Source organism: Artemia franciscana, chromosome 2 (genome assembly GCF_032884065.1).
Source record: "Artemia franciscana chromosome 2, ASM3288406v1, whole genome shotgun sequence".
Lineage (NCBI taxonomy): Eukaryota > Metazoa > Arthropoda > Branchiopoda > Anostraca > Artemiidae > Artemia > Artemia franciscana.
In genome coordinates, this window is record NC_088864.1 from 31,744,597 (window position 1) to 31,762,232 (window position 17,636).

Below are 17,636 nucleotides of genomic sequence, written 5' to 3' on the forward strand. Positions count from 1 at the left end.
AAAAAATTCAAGAATTAAAAAAATAAGCATGAAACGCCTTAAACATAACATGACGTCTAATTGAAATAAAAATCGTGTCATTAAAATTGTTTTCATCACATACCTGTTGACTCGAGACCTACTGTCTTAGACATCGTCGTTTTTTTTTTTGCGTGATTTAGCAATGGCATATACCCACTTTGTCCAGTGCCAGCATGCTACTGGAAAATTTTTAAGATGGTTAAAAAGATTAGTTATGGTAGCGTAGAGAATAATTCAGGATCATTCAAAAATAGAGGTTGAACGAGTCCATTGCCACTGTTATTGCTACTATTGGCCTGTCATCTTTGGTCATCTTAATGCAGGGCTTCTTTTCCAGTTAGACGTTGTAAAAAAAAAAAAAATACTTCATTATATTCAGAAAATTTCTGATAATGCAGCTAAGTAGGATGACCGGGTTGTATGCTATAAAAAATTGAGAAAGAATCTATGACAGCTAATAGCTCTCAGTTAGCAGATCTCTTCACTATTATCTTACAAATTTTCACGGGGTCATAGGCTAGCGTAGTTCACTGTACAGGATTTTCTTTTCCCAATTTGTATTTGTTTTTTACCCGTTCCTGCTCTGCTAATTATCTTTCTAAGAATTGTTAGCTAACGAGTTTTTCTTAGCTAATAATTCTGGAACTTGTACATTATTCTGCACACACTCGAGAACGTGAATCTACAGATAAGACAATAACCGGTGTTTGGCTGGCAGTATCCAAAGAAAATTAGCTTAGGCTAAGTTGAAATCTACGTTGTAGGTATATATTTAATAAATATTTAATATATAGAGATGGTATTTTGATTGGGTTGGGTTAGGTTAGGTGTGGTATTTAAAATACTGCGTTCTGTGCGGCCCCGCTACACCGTAATTCTTTGATGTGGTTTTCGTAGTTTTTTTTACTAAATTGTTGTATTTCTAGCATATTTCGGTACATTTAAATTATGATTAACCAAACTTCATTTCTCGAGTATGTATCGAATAATGCACACATACCATAATTTTTGCTAGCTAACAATTTCGTTTCCGCGGGCTAACAAAAAATTGATGGCTTGCAATGACCGAAAAAGTCTGGTTTTCCTTCCGTTCGTGTTTCAAGAAAAGATACAACAACGAAACGGGTTTCATAACCCCAACCGAGATTCTATATTCAACATAGACATTTCGTTTGTTCACTTTTGCTTGTCTAAAGTCATTATAAAAAGCGATGTCCAAATTTATTATCTAACATTACATAGTTTTTTTTTTAACTAAAAACAAGTAAAACATAATTTTGAAGAAACTAGGTTTTTTGAAGCCCAAGAGCGAAGTTGGGACTTGAAACTTGCAAAAATTACTGCTTTGAGGACTTTGCAACATACTTCTATCAAAATGATCCAAACAAACTCGCTAGTAATATTTTCCTATTGTTTTTGGATAAAGCAGTTTTGTATAGCTCTACACAAAATGGAAACATCTGCAGTAAATTTATTTGCACTAGCTTGTAGATATATGTCACATATGTCTGTGAAGTAGTAACACTTGCTAGGTCACAACTTCACTGTTTACTTGCATCAGAAAAACTATGTTTTTTTTTTCAGATTTAATTTCCGTGTAAAAATTAAATTCTTTTTTGTAGATATACAAAATATTCTGCATTAGTTCGGTAAAAGTCGTATAAACTAAAAAAATGTTTTACTTCATCACAATTTCTAGTGTTTAATTTAATCTGTTTCAATGATAAACGAAAGATAGGTTTTCAGAATATAACTTAAAATTTTTATTTGATTCAGGATGGAAGGTTCAATGTTTTGTCGCAAGCGATGGAAGAAGCAGCCTTTGTTAACAAGATTAGATCTGCAGGTCAAATTGCCTTTACGATATTTGCTCCTTCTGACGAGGCTTTTGAGAAAATTACGCCTCAAAGAAGAAGAGCTATTATGAATGACAAAGAAGCAAGATCAGGTAGTCCCACTAAGTTATGTAATATGTTTGTCATTATTTTGGCTAATTTTATTCTTTTCTATAAAATCGTAATCAGCGTAAATATAGAGCGTAAGACTTTTCCATTACTTGAAATTTTTCCTAAAACCAATTTGCTATTTGTTTTAAATTGTAATTATTCTTAATAGAAGCCGATAACTTTGTTGATTTTAATTCTTTAAAGCTGAAAAATGTTATCTTGAATTGACAAAAATAAGCGATATTTTACTTGTTTAAAGCTAGAAATCTTATCGATAAAAACTAAAAGCAAACAATTCCCTATTTCTTTGATGATGAAAATATCGCTTAGAAAAGCCAAAAATAAACCTATTTTTTAAGTATATTAAACTGTCTCATGGTAATCAATTTTAGACAAAACATAGTTTTCTGGTGAAAGTAAAGAGAGAAGTGTACGAACAGAAATTATTGTTTCGTAATCGGTTGTTTGTAAAAAAGATTACCTTAAGTAAGCTGACTAATGGTACTTTTATACATTTATACAAGTTTGAATAACTAGTAGTGAATGAAAACGCAAAATATTAGATTTTCGTGCGGTAGATAGCTATAAAGCCTTAAAGCGTCTTTTTATAGTAGAATTGTATGAATTAATATAAATTTATTAATTCATTAATTTAATTTGCTTAAGTTAGTATGACTCGTTGATTATGGTTTTGTAAGCAACTCCAATTGGTGAAGAACTTTAAACTAACTTCAGAAACACACACTATTGGAACATTAAGCGCTCACTAGGCCACTCAATTCTAATCTCAGTCACTAATACCCTACTAGCGGATTCAGTCGAAGGAGGGTAACACTTAACATAAGCACAACCGAGCAGAAATTGTGCCGGCAGGGTAAATCACCTTAAACTTCAATATGGTAAACCCTGGTATTTTCCCGGCTGAAGAATACTGATGCTGGGGATTCACCTTTCCTAGTTTTCCACCAGCTGTAATCATAAAGTATCTATTTCTGTTGCCAAAAATGGAGCAAAATACACAATTGAGATCAAAACACTGACTCTTCAATTCAGTGCAGGATCTCAAACAAAATTGGAAATATAAATGGAAGGCTTGACTCTCCCATTCCAACTCAGTAGTGGTTTTAGGCCTCACAATCTGGTGTACCCAGTTAGGCAAATGCTAAATATATTAGTCAAACTTATATATATATATATATATATATATATATATATATATATATATATATATAGTGCCATATATATATATATATATATATATATATATATATATATATATATATATATATATATATATATATATATATATATATATATATATATATATATATACTGGCACTGCCACTATATATACATATAAAGGCAGTGCCACTATATATATATATATATATAGTGGCAGTGCCAGGTAGGCCTGGCACTGCCACTCTAGCTCAGCAGTGATTTTAAGTCTCACAATCTGGTGAGCAAGGTTAGACAAATGCTAAATATATTAGTCAAACTGTTTAATTGCGTATAGAATTGCCGAAGTTTCTTTTCCAATTGTATTGTAATTTAATTTAGCTTCTGATAAATTTTGGGGGAAAGAAGTTTTAGAGTACTCCCAATCCTCTAAATATTGGGGTAAAAAAATACTACCCCATAGTCTGAGTCATTTGTTTAGAGGACAGAGGGCAATAAAAATCCGTGTTAAATTGGCTGCACTATTGTTGCGAAATTCGGCACAAACAACTCATAATACCTTCTTAACCCCATAAAAGATCAAACTTTTTCTTTGCCGCTAGGACAGTCGTCTTTTGAATTGCCTATTTAGGGGCTATCGTATCATATCCAATTTAATATCCAGATACTGAGTTTGGGTATGTGTCTGCCAACATTTTATTCCATTTAAGATCAGACCCACTTCAGTAAGTCTGATTAATGCTTCCCCATATGGTTCACATAATCCCTAAAAGAATCCGAAAAAAGATAATGCTATCTGAGTAGGCTTTTCTATATGTTAATGATTCCAAAATGCAATCTAATAATCACTGAAAAGTGGATGGTGCCCATTTAATCCAAAATGCATATATTTGAACTGACTAGTCCCAATTGTTCTGTCTGCAAGATGTACTTTTACTTGCTATTACTCCCTTCTTAAACCTAATCTTAGGATTAACTTGGGGGACCCTACTGACACAAACTTTTCATCTATTCTATACATAGGGTTTGCATCAACCTTGAAAATGGTATTAAGCCGCTTGTAATGATACAGTTCGTGATAACGAACTGTAGGTATGCAGCGACCCGGCTCAATAGTAACTGAATTGGAACAGATTTCGAACTGACGTATCGTATTTTTTTTATTCTCTTTTATTCTTCGCCGCTAACGGGACACTAGAACACCATAAAGAGTATTTTAAGGGACCGTTTAAAAGGTAATTTACATATCTAATTGCTTTTCATAAATTTGACTTGATAATGCAATCACAGAGTGAAATATGGCACCGAAATGTCAGATTTGCGTGCCGTCCCCGGAATGGGAAGGCTGGGGGGGATTGAAACATCATAGAGAACTCTATGAGGGCTCCTTCAATAGTAATTATTTATATCTAATAATGTTTCATAAATTTGACTTGGTAACAGCCAGAGGAGGTTTAAGGGGGGAGATAGAGGGGGAACTTGCCTAGGGTGCAAAACTTTTAGGAGTGCAGAATTTCAAATAAATGATCCAACAATTTTAATAGCTTTATAGCTTTTGAAATTTATTTTTATTAGAATAAAGTAAAGTGTGAAGTTGGTAAATTTTTTCAATAAATAAAAAATTTGTTTAAATTTGGCCTGAAAATTTTTGGGAAACAGGGGATGATGGGCACTAATCAAGATTTCGCACCGGCTGCAAGAGAGACCAGAACCTCATCTAGTAACACCAACCTAAAGTGCCTTGTGCCATCAATTTCTGGGATGGAAAAGATGGGAAGAATCAAAAGTTTCTATCATTATCTCTATAGTTGAAAACTTTACTCCGTTGGTTTCCAATACAATCTCTACTCTATCCCCCCTCCTAGCCTTCTTAATATTGCTCATAAATCGTCTGCTGACTGACAGAATTAGATGGTTACTGCAGCATGTTAGAGAGCTCTGTTTGAGGGCACATTTAAAAGCTAATTTTTATATCTAATCATTTCTTATAAAGTTTGATAGCGCAATAATAAAGTGTCATATGGCACCTAAAAACCAACTTTGGGTTGTTTTCCGATTTTTTTTATATTTTTAATAAAAATACCAAAAAAGAGCCTTTTCTAATGAAAACACCACAAAAACAGTTTTTCAAAGTCTAGCTAGGGGCAAAAACTAGCGGAGGTCGCCCTCAATGTCAAAAGAACTAGAATGCATGCAACATTGTAGAGACATGTTTAAAGGTTCAGCTCAAAGCTATTGATCGTTCCAGCATACTTTCTGTAGATTTATAGTCGAAAAGAGTTGAAAACAGCCGCATCCATCAGTGATAAAATTTTGAAGTCATGGTTACCTTATTGTCTTAAATATCTGGAATGTAATGACCCTCGTGATTAAAAAATCAATAATGTAAAGAAGAATCTTATAGACAAGACACGTTAGTATAATGGTGACATCTCCGCCTTTTGACCCAGGTAGAATATTTTTGAAAATTTGATAGAACATTATTTTTGAAATTCATATTCTTTTTCAGGCACCAATTCATTTTCAATTGAAAACTCAAATTTTCCTAAATTATATTAAACAAACATCCTAAATCCTTTTTATAATTTCATAGATTCTTGAATTTTTTTTTATTTGCAGCTTCTCAGAAAGGCTAAGGATAAATACCCCATGGACTCTTTATGTGATTAATCCCAGATTTGTTAAGGCAAAGTTCAAGAAAGATGCAAAATTAAACCTATATTTAATTGCCTATTTTAGCAAAAATTTTCTTTTAGCAAAAAAAAAGATTCTTTGCATGAGTTGGAAAAGATCTTTTTGTCCAATTTTGTAAATATTTTTAATAACTAAAAAAATACAAAAATTAATTTAAAAAAACAAAGTTTTGCTGATGAAAGCACAGACCAAAGTTGAAACTTAAAACGAAAAGAAGCACTACTTCGCGGTTTACGCAATATATTTTGGAAAAACCGTTTCAAACAAAATGCCTCATTAAATTTCCAAAAACTGATCCATTATTTTTTTGTATGAGTAATGAAGTGCTTTATTCTTCTACACTATCTACCATTATTATACCATTATTATTATATTTTCCAAGTTCTTGCAATTTTAGACCTAAATCTATTAGCCTATGTTGAAATTCTCATTTCTCTTCCTGTCATTTTTGAAATTTTGCTGGAAGCATTCAAGAGGTAGCTCAAACTGTTCAAAACTAGTCTATTTGGGTTTTTGGAAATTTCTAGATTCATCAACTTATAGAGCCGCAAAGGCAGCTTATGATTTTTGATTTATGTTGAGTTTAAGTTTGGCTACCCAAAGGTCTTCTGGCTAACCCATCAATTTAGCAATTTTTTTTTAATTGAAGGTATGCTATTGCACGTTTTCGTCCAAAATCGTAAATCTTATTCATAATCTTCAGTAAATCATCTCTAGCTTCATAACCAGCAGTATGTAAGCTGAAACCATTTTATAGGCTTAAGCTGCCCATTAAGGATTCCGTTCAATGTTGGTGACTGTTATGTTGTTTTGGGTATTCTTCCTAGTAGAATCTGTACCATTTCTCTTGTATCTTTTCCATCTTACTTCTTTGTCCTTTTTTGCCTCTTTGTCCTTTCTTCTTCTCTCTGGAATCTGTTTAATAGTCTGGGCTTGTTAAGGAACTGCTAGTATCATTTCCTTTCGCTTGAATTTCGATTTGACAATTTTCTTGCATAAATTATGGTGAAAATGATTTAGGATGATCTTCTCAATTTTACCCTTTATCTACTGATATCTCTAACCAACACTCATGGTTCCTCATATATCCTGGTCTTCACATGCTCCGGACGAATAGCCCCACTACAGGGTATACCAAATCTAGACAGTTCAGCCTCCAAGAAATAATTAACCTGGTCCTGATGCCTCTTTTTAGATAAGTAAATAAAAAAAACTAGCTTTTTAAACTGAAAGTATGGAGAACAGTTAAAAATTAAAACGAACAAAAATTATAACTATATGAGAGGGTTGCCTCCTCCTCAATAAATTGCTCTCCACGCTAAACTTTTTAATGCTTTTAAAAAAGCTTCTTAATGTTCTAATTAACCAGCTCTTGTGCTTCAAGAGTTGCTCTTAAAGAATTGGGACAAAAAGTCAAACTTTGGCGCAACAAGTTGGCCATTGAGGAGAGACAATTCCCTTCGTGTACGTGATAATTCCATTTCGCTTTAAGTTTTAATGCTGATCTTTAGGTTTAAGTGCAAAAACTTGTTTTTTTTTTATTTGATTTCTGACCGTTTTTTAAACGATGCCGGAAAACCTGACTCATACTCCACGAAAAGATCCCCTAGACAATTCAATACCGGTAAAATGGTCCCCAGATAATTATCACTAAATTCTCCCAGTCTTCTTCTGGCAAATTCTGGTAAATTTCCCCAGTGCAAAATTTTCCCTAAGAAGTTAACCCCCGGAAACTTCCCTCCCATTAAAAATTCTCCTCCTGGAAGATTCCTCTAGAAGGAAATTCACCCTCCCCCCACCCAAAAATTTCTATGCGAACTTCCTAATAACAAATACTATACGTGAACAATAGACAAATTTCATAACTTAAAGACCTTTTCCCAGGGGCTGTGGGAGGTAATGTTATCTCCAAAGGCATAGTTATTGGACTTTATCGTAAGACTCTGGCAAAAAGTGGCATGGGAGGGGGGCTAGATGCCCTTCAATTTTTTTGGTCACTAAAAAACGGTGCTAGAACTTTGAATTTCCGTTCAAACGAGTCTTCTTCCAATATTCTAGGGCTACTGGCTCAGTTCCTATTCCTTGGATTGCCTTAGGGGACTGAAAATCCACTGCAAAGGTGTTTGAGTTATTTTGCTCAATTATCTTTTCTAAATTTTCTTCTACATCGTCATTGACTAGAAAGTGAAACCACTGACTCGTAACTGCAATCGATGACCTCCTTTTTAACCACAAACTCAAAAATATTTTTGAGGAATAGTGACTTACACAGTACTCTGAAGATTACCACCCTAGTTCCACCTGATTCGATAGGAGAATATAAAAATTTCATCTTTAAGTCTTCAAGTTTCCCAATCTAAATAAATCTCCAAATAGCTATTTTGATCTACGTTAAAAGGTATAAAGGCAATGTGAGAAAAGAAGCAGTGTAAAGTAACAGCGTAAGGCAATCCCTCCGAACTATGCAGTCGCACCGACAAACCCGCTAAAGGGGAAAAGTGATTCCGACTCTCCTAAAGATTACCTGACTAAATGTGCAGGAATAGCTGTAGCAATACTATAGAAACGAAATCACAAAGGAAAAAGGGAAATTTGTTGTTAGTGACCACGACGAAGTAAAGTTAGTCGTTCAGGCTGTTAGCAGTATCAGCTCGTATATTAAAGCTAAAATAAGTGAACGATCGTTCTTTGGTATCATAAGAACCGTACCTAATACTATGAGTGACACCGATTTGTTTCAACTTATCGACAACTGTGTGGAGGCCACCTAGATTGACAAGACCCGATCTTTCAAACTATGTTTCTAGTTTAGTTTATATTCTGTAATTGTAGTTTGTCAATGAAATTGGTCACTAGTTTCACTGGTCCTCTCTGAGTCTACATTTGTTTAAAAGCAGTGTTACTGACGCTTCACTATCAGGGCTTTATCTTAAAGTGAACTCATTCAGTACATTTGCAGAAGTTGCCCCAGATTCACCCCACATTCGTTTGGGAAAATATAGCTAAGACCATCGAGCTCTGCCGATACTCCCTTTTAAATTAGGATATCACCTTTCAACTTCCTATCTAGTAGTTCCTTCACTCATGTGTATATTTTCTTCTTTTGTAAACTAGCATCTAGTCTGGAATTCACCAGAATAACTCTTTGTCGTATTTTCTTGTGTGTGTGTTTTTAAGTGTCCTGTAAAAGGAAGCATTTTTTCTAGTATTTTCTCTTGGTCATTGGTTAGTTGTTCAATTGCAATTTTCGGTTTCCCCAATCGATTTTTCGCTTCTATTTGCTTGTGTATTAACTTTTTCTGACGTCATTATCTGTCCGGATTCCTCTAAATCTTTGTATCTATTTTAACTTGAGATTTTCAGACTCTGTTTCTTTTATTTTTTTATTTGTTGGTGGACTTCATAATATTAGGGCTAGATACTTTGCCAAGAATCCATATCCTCCTTCTGGTCTGTTAGAACCTTGTATAGGTAGAAATTGCGAGCTTCTTTATATCTTTTCTGTTGTTTTTCAAGACTTCTAATGAATTACCCTATTTTACATTGAGTCCAGAACTGGCATATATCTGTTCCTTCTACGTATGCTTGCTGGAATTCTTCTATTTTCCTTTAAATTATTCGTCTTGTCTTTTATTTTTCGTTATACATCTGGGCTCATTCTTGTTTCTTGGGGTCAATGGAATGACGTTCTCTAGCTTAAGTTTGAAAGTAGTAACCAAAATCATATAATCTGCAAAGGGTATCACAATATATTCAAATCTCTGACACTTTTTTTTATGAGATTTGGAGTACATTAAATCCTGTTTACGTGGTTCATCCCTTTTGCGTCAAAATACATCTATGATACATTTTTAGTCTTCTCGGTCCAGTCACCCTTTTGCGTCAAAATATGTCTATGATACCTCTTTGATCTTCTCGGTCCATTCGTCTTTAAACACCCAAACGCGTAGAATTTTTATTTGTTCATCGCTTTTTCAGTTTTCTTTCTGTTCTTCCGATGTTTCTCTATTACAATACACAATTACGGTTCCAAATAATCACTAATTCTGTAATGATATACTTAATTATATTCATTATTTGTATTTCTTCTCGCTGCTCAATTTTTTTGCCAGGTGGTAGGTGACAGTAACCAATGTGATATTTCCCACTTAATGCTGCTTATTCTTCCCTCCGTTTCACAAATTAGGGTCTCTGAATGTAGGTTTTCAGTCTTTCGAAAAATTAAGACTATGTCAGATGCTTAGCCTGCTGATATAAATTTATATCCTTTCTTTCAAAGAAGTCTTATATTCGTGATGTCTACCTTCTGGAAGCACAAGAAACCTAGACTACTTCTAGACTAGAAAAATTCAGTACATTTTACTTCGACCTGTACATTTGTACAACTTTTTCTTTTAGTTAGAAATTCAGTAGAATTTTGCCCAACTGGTACGAATTAGAAACGTTTGCTGCAAAATTCAGGGATTTTTGTTGATGGCCGAGATTAGGACTCTCTCCGTCCATTGTTGTAAAAATGCTAGTGCCTCAGAAATTCTCTCTCTCTTCTTTTGTGAACTGAAGGGACTCAATGGGCTTCGTACGACGTTCCTTTTTCAAGTATTCGTTTCGTAATGCTGGCCTCAAATTTAACACTCTAAAAACGAAGCTCATTCAGTTCCATTGTTGAGGTAGACCTGTTGAGGTATACTGCAAATTTGACCCATAGGTAATACTTAAATGCTTAGTGGTATACTCTGCTAATTATTTATATGGTTCTTATGATCAGGTCAGGAACATTCCATGTGTAAGGTAAGCTTATGGAGATGATGAACAATTGCAGCAATGGCTATGCAGCCTCAAACAATTTAATAAAATTTTATTCTAGTAGGTCTATGGTAAATATTTACATTTTCACATAGTCTAACTGCTATGAAAGTAAATACACCACTTGATTTCTTTTTTATGCTGTTTCTAAATTCAATAATTGCTTCTGGGGAAATTATATTTTGAGCCCTGAAAACTCGTGGTATAAAACAGTGAGACTCTTGTGTTCCATTTTTTATAACTACCATGAGACTGGCGGACCACATTCGCCACCCTGGGAGAGTACCTTCCGAGGGGAGGTGCGCGTGTTGCGCAAAGCGGGACAGTCGCTAAAAGCTTAGGGGTCTGGTACATTTCATTCAAGAAAGTACATTTTTAGAGCTTTGTTTAGTAGAAATCAAAGTTTTAACATCATAACACAGTGCTTTATCATTAGCACACAGTTAACATCATTAGCACACTGTGTTTGATCCAGGTGGCTACTGGCATCCAATTCTGGATTTTCTTATAGACAGGGTAATCTTAAGGAAATTTGTGTTCAACATTAGGGGATGTTTTTTATAACAAGATAAAACAGATGAACAGCTATTATCTTTTCTAATTTACGAGATGAATAATTTTTTTTCCAGCTTTGCTTCAAAACCACGTTTTACCACATCCTTTGTGCTTCCCAGCTATAACAGAGGAATATAACATGAAAACATTAAGTGGGAAACGACTGAAGATTGACTGTGACAAAAAAGGTGTTACTGTATCCGGCAATGGGATGAAAAACGAGTACATTCTTGGCAACAATGGAGTTATTCATATATCAAACACGGTTCTTCTCCCAAACAGAGGTGATAAATTCTTAATAAATATAAAGTTTAAGTTAAGATATTTCATAGTCTTATATTGTCTGATTTATAGTTGGTGCTAAAACTCTTTGATATTTTCACAGCATATAACGCCATGCAGTGTTTTTTCCTCCTTTGTTATTGTCGGTTTTACTGACATTTTACTTGGAATCGACAAGTTATTGTATGTAATTCAAGACTTTCTATGGTCAAATAACCGCCAAAAACGAAACTCCAACATGGAGGAATTTTTTGATTTCATGGAAAACTTGCAGCAACAGCTACTCCTACGGCCTTCGAAGCACTCAAAAAACTATTTTCATATCCAAAGCCTCAATTTCCAACTATTTCTTTGTTGATTTTACAGAAGTGTGTTTAAAAATATTTTGAGAATCAATAAAATAGTAAAAATCTGATTTAACGAATCAGTAGAAATTACTTTATTGGAATTTCAAAAAAGTTTTCCAGAAAATATCATGTATCTCCATTGTATATCCATCCTGTATATCCGTGATTACCACAGTCTCATTTCTACCTACCTTTGTCATTTTTTTTTATAAGTTTCCCTTTCCTTTTTTTGATTCGAATTCAGTTGCCATATTTGCGAAATTTGGCCCCGGAGCTGCAAATATTTTTTTTGTCCCTTAGCTGTTGCTCTGCAATTTTTTTTTTACGAATTGGCTCGAAAGTAGCCTTGAAAGTAGCCTGAAACTGAAAATTCTCGGAAAAATTTAAGATTTCCAGAAGGAAACTTGAAATGACCCAAAAAACTTACAGAGTTATGGAATTTGTAACTTACAATTTTAAGTCTGTAAAAACCCAATAAATTAAATCTCTTAATGATCGGCAATTCAAAGAGGATTTAATTAAAATGGAAAGAAAGCATGACGGTCTTCTGGTTTCATTAACTTCTGGATTCTGTCTAAAGAGGATGTCTTAAAACGTTTTGCATCCCTATTACCAGGAATTAAGATATTTTTCCTTGAGAAGGAAGTTCAATGTACAGAAGCTAAGAACGGCTAATGAATATGTGGCCTTTTTTCATGGTAGATATTACATCTCATCCAAACCAGCTTAATCATAAACTACAAGGGAAAGGAAACAAAAGTTTTTTATGTAAAAAGAAGTTATTGTGGTTACCACACCCGGTAGTATAAGGAATTTAAGAAAGGCGCTTAAAAAAAGTTTTTAGTGAGAAAATATTGCGATTTGAAGCTGTATCAACAATTTTAACTATTATTTTGACAAATCTTAGAGTGAAATTTTATTGTGATTAAAAAAAAATATAGAGATCCCTTGAAAACAGCATTGAAGTGCTCCATCAGATTCACCTTAAAAAACCTATGTAGTAGAATTATAATTCTCCGACTTGAACAAAAAAGAAAACCACTTCCGTGCACGCCAGCACCGATATGTCTCACTTTTTTTCTTATTTTTCTCATTCCATGATCGATAATATCTAGCCAATTGTCGTAGACTCTTTAGAGAGGGCTTATTCGGAAGAAAATTGCTATGTCTACTGCCCTTTATAAGTAAGAAAAGAGATTGCGTCACAGCACAGTGGCTTTTGTGCGATCTTCTGCCCAAAACCATCATTTCTTGCACAAAAAGGGTAGAGAGTACAAATTTAGATAGAGCTGGTCGATGTCTTACAGTCTTAAACCGTCTATAAGAGGTTTTGAGTTCCCTCTACTTGAACAACCGCTTAAAACATGACGTGTATGGTGCAGTGAGTTCTGGTCACCCATGAATTTTGGTAACTCATTAGCAGAAGATAACCCTTTCGAGTAATCCAATAAAAAATACAAGTTTTTTCAACTAATATAACAACGTTTGGAACGTTTGGATGCTCTAAACAAATAGTGTATCAAAATCCACTATTTGTTTTCGTGAACGTTGTTGATAATCTAGATTGAACGGTATATAGATAATTTTATCATACCTAAAGTAGTGATTACTCAATTTTCATAGATGACTGATGGGAATATATAGTTTAATCAAATCTTGAGGGGACAGGAGTGATGAGATAAATAAATATGCTACCAAAGAACACTTGAGCAGAAACTTGATGAGGCTGAAATACCCGATATACCTATCTAAACGAAACATCAAACTTACCAAATCCTAAATTTTTATTCAATTCCCTTTAAGAAAGACAAGGAAACACAAACAAAGTAAACACATGCAAACACATACACACATAACACATACACACTCACACGCACAAACGTACCACATAAGAGTCAAACCATGAACAAAAACTTCACAAAGTTAGAGAAACGAGAAAGGAATTTTCTAAAAGTAAGGAAAAAGTGAACAGTAATTTTCAAAAAGTCAGGAACATGTGGAAATACATGAACAGTATTTCGCAAAGTCAAAAACATGCAAAGAGAGTTTTCAAAAAAGTCAGAAACATGTAAACTTACACGAAAAGGTTTTCAACAAAATCAAAAACTTGCGAACAGAAATTTCGAAAAAATTAAAACAAGTGAGGACTCACGAAAAGATAAAATCAGACACATGCAAACAGGAGATTGAAAAAGTCAAAAGACAATTAAAGAATTTTATAAAGTCGGAAACGTACAAACTGAGTTTTCAAACAAGTAGAACAAACAAATGAAAATAAACAAACGGTTGATTTAACATTTCATTAACCTAAGTTAGTTTTATCTTAGTTAGCTATTGACCATTTTGACCTAAGTAACATATACAGTAATAAATCCCCAGCTTAGCTATTGAAACACAAAAGGACAGTTTTCATAGAGTTGGAAAATCATGTGAACAAAATCAAACGCTTAATTTTAGATTTCATTAAAACATCCGAACATAATTTCCAAAAAGTCAGAAACACGTGAATATACAGAAATAGGTTTTTCAAAAAGTCAGAAACATAAGAACAAAATTTCAGAAAAGTAAAAAATAAGTAAACATATAAGAAAAGATTTATCATAAAGTCAGGAATATCCGAACGGAAGTCAGGAACGCACGAACAGAAATTTGAAAAGGTCGAAGACAAACTGAAAGAAATTTCAAAAGTTTGAGAGACACGGACAGAGCTTTCAAAAAAGTAAAACAAACACGTGAATATATTCAAGGTATATATCCCTAACTAAGCTTTGAAACACACGAACACAGTTTTCATAGAGTCAGAAAAGCACTTAAACATAATCAGAAGCTTGATTTTAGGTTTCATTATCTTAGGTAAGATAAAACCTAAGTTAGCCAATCACTATTTTCACTCGGATTGTATTTCCCCAAATTAGTCTTTTAACCCTTTTAAGTAAAATAAATTTAGGTTAAGCTGGCAAGCCAGCTTAACCTAAATTTATTTTACTTAAAAGAGTATGGTTCCGTTAACCGAGGCTAATAACACCTAAATTCAAGTATTTGGTTATGTTCATATGATTTTCTGAGCTTATGAAAACTGTAATCTTGTTTTTCAAAATCTAACTTGAGGATGTGTAATTGGATATGTAACCTATCCTGAAATATTTAATAGTTAATTCGGGTTAAACTAGCCTAGGTTAATGAAATGTAAAAGCAACCGCTTGACTATATTTATGTGTTTGTTTTCTTTTTTTAGAGCTCTGTTCGTGTGTTGTGACTTTTAAAATTCTATTCGTGTTTTCGGCCGTTTCAAACTTCTGTTCGTATGTTTGTGACTTTCATTCACAAGTTTCTGACTTTATGAAAAATCTATTCATGTGTGTGAAAATTCACATCGCAATATTTTTCTGGCTTACTGAGAAATCTATTAGTAGATGTTGACGCATTTTTGTTTTGATGTTCGCATTTGCTTTGTTTTTAACCAATTCGTCTCTTTACTCAATAGAGAAATTATCAGCCAGTGCCCTTGTCATTTTTCTTTCAATTTCATTGTTGATTATTACATTGTTTTACATAGATAACAGTTCCGGTACGTAGATCAAAATAGGGCTTATGGCACTGCTATAAGAGATAGCCTGTATTATTCGTGCTTTGTTTTGAATGCTAATACCAGAAAGATAATGAAACAGCTTATAACCGGTAAGCTGTTACCAGCATAATTAGCAAGAAGCTAGCCTTCGTTGTCAGCTATTAGCTTTAGGTGAGCATTATCTTTGAGCACTAACTTCTTTGACAATGTTACTTTTGCATACCCAACGTTACCACATCCTTTTGGCACTCAAAAGAAATTTAATCTCATACTTGTAGGAAAACGTACGCATAATTTTCCAATAATGTCTCCATTAGTGTTTGTTTCATAGTTCAGATATTCTTCTCTATGATCATTCAATGCTACGATAAGTCTATAATGCATACTGGCTTTTTTGAAGTAATTCATGTTCAACTTTAAAATAAAATATAGGTGTTTATTCTACCAAAGTGATATTAGTACAGACCAAAAATGTAGAATATCATATATACACGACGGAAATATGAGATAATTCAACAAAATTACTGACACGCTAAATTTGAAATAAAATATTTTTGGGGGGAGGGGGGTAGAGAGGAAGGTTTTTTGGATGGTGAGGGGGTGTTGGATTGTTGAGAAGTGTTGTTAATGGACCATGTATTGCAAGGAAATAGTTCCTCCTGCCTGAATCTACACTAATTTTGTAAAGTGAAAATATGTTCCCAGATTTAGCTCCATGTCTTGGATTCTGGGGAATATCCAAAAATAAACCTCTCTAATGTTTACTCTGATTATGCAAAGAGTTTATTACGCATTAGAAAGACTGTGAGTGGGGATTGCCGCTTATAAAAATTTTTAATATAGTAACACCAAGGAAACTAAATGGTCCTAAGTAAAGTTCACTCCTATGAAAGATCATTGTCCTTGATTAATACATCCAATGATTGTTAGAGTGGTGTTTTCCTGTCCCTTAATTGCCCAAGGTGATAGCTATTTGAGTAAATACCTCGAGGTCATCCATTCAAATGTTTATCCTCATTATGCAAGGAGTTCATTATTCTCCAGGTTTTCTTGGATTTCAGCGAAATATATGGGGCGACAACTGAGCTCATTATTATCTATCTATTAATAGTATTGCTAGAAGCCACTTTCGTAACATTTTGTGGGTCTTCGAAAATTTCATGCGAAGCCTCCCTTTTGCATGCTTTGGACGTACGATTGTTTTTATGTTTATGAAATTTTAAAATCTTTTAATTATTATTTTCAGCTAAAAGCCTGCTTGAACTAGCGCAAGACGAGGGATTAAACACCTTCCTAGAGCTAGCAAAGATCGGAGGCTTTGAAGAGTCACTGTCCAAATTTGGGGATTATACGATTTTTGTTCCATCAGAGGCAGCATTTGCAGCTCTTCCTCAAAGTGAAATGGATGAAATCCAATCCAGCCAGGAAGCTGCTCAACAATTTGTGCGGTATCATGGAACACAGGGGAGGCTTTTTACAAATAAGATTAAAGACAGTCAGGTAATTTCATATCGATACTTCTTGGTTATCATTTGGCTTTTTCTAATCTCCTAGTCAGAATAAATTCAAACTTAAAGTGCACACTTAATCGGGAGTTGAGTATGGCTGGTAATATATTCAACCTATAATTTTTCATGTTTGTGAAAATTACAATGGTGTATCTTGAGGTTGCCAGAAAATTTGTCCCTTCAGATACAAAATAATCATAGGTAAAAGCAATAATTTGTTGCCATGAATGATCTTTATAGCATGTTTGAATTTGTTCACTTTTACGAGATATGTCAAGAGGCTTTTACATTGCTCACGATATGATTGCGGCAAAACCTCCCCCACACTGGACAAAACATCGAAAAACGTTGAATCTTCTACTTTTAAAAATATATTTGTTGTTGCTGTTGTTCCAGAATCTTGAGATGTTTTCTTTTTGTCTATATCGCTTGAATTGACAGGTCTCATGCGATAGGGTTCATGTTTGTCCACTTGTCGAAGTTAATTTTGAAAAAAAATAAGTAGTTTATTTTTATCGTTGGCAATATTCTCGTCATTGATAAATTTACCGAGATTATCCTCAAAGTGTTTCATTGATGAAAGGACGAGCTCAATTGGTGTCAACATGTAGGGTTTAGCCGTTTTCTTTTTAACAAAAACTGTTAAAAATTCCCGCAATCATTGGCAGAAAAAGTTTAAAAATGCTGCTATCCGCTTGGAGAAGACAGTTTCTTTTAAATTTTGAATCTTTGC

At 33.8% G+C, this 17,636-nt stretch overlaps 1 protein-coding gene across 1 annotated transcript in view; it reads left to right on the forward strand.

Moving 5' to 3' along the window:
* The first annotated feature begins 1,783 nt into the window (after positions 1 to 1,783).
* Positions 1,784 to 17,636, forward strand: part of LOC136034752 (periostin-like) — a 22,205-nt gene continuing 6,352 nt past the window's right edge. The window contains exons 1-3 of the mRNA XM_065716137.1: positions 1,784 to 1,969; positions 11,273 to 11,482; positions 16,642 to 16,895. Coding sequence (XP_065572209.1) covers positions 1,828 to 1,969; positions 11,273 to 11,482; positions 16,642 to 16,895 — 606 coding nt within the window. The 5' untranslated portion in view covers positions 1,784 to 1,827. The remainder of the gene's footprint in view (positions 1,970 to 11,272; positions 11,483 to 16,641; positions 16,896 to 17,636) is intronic.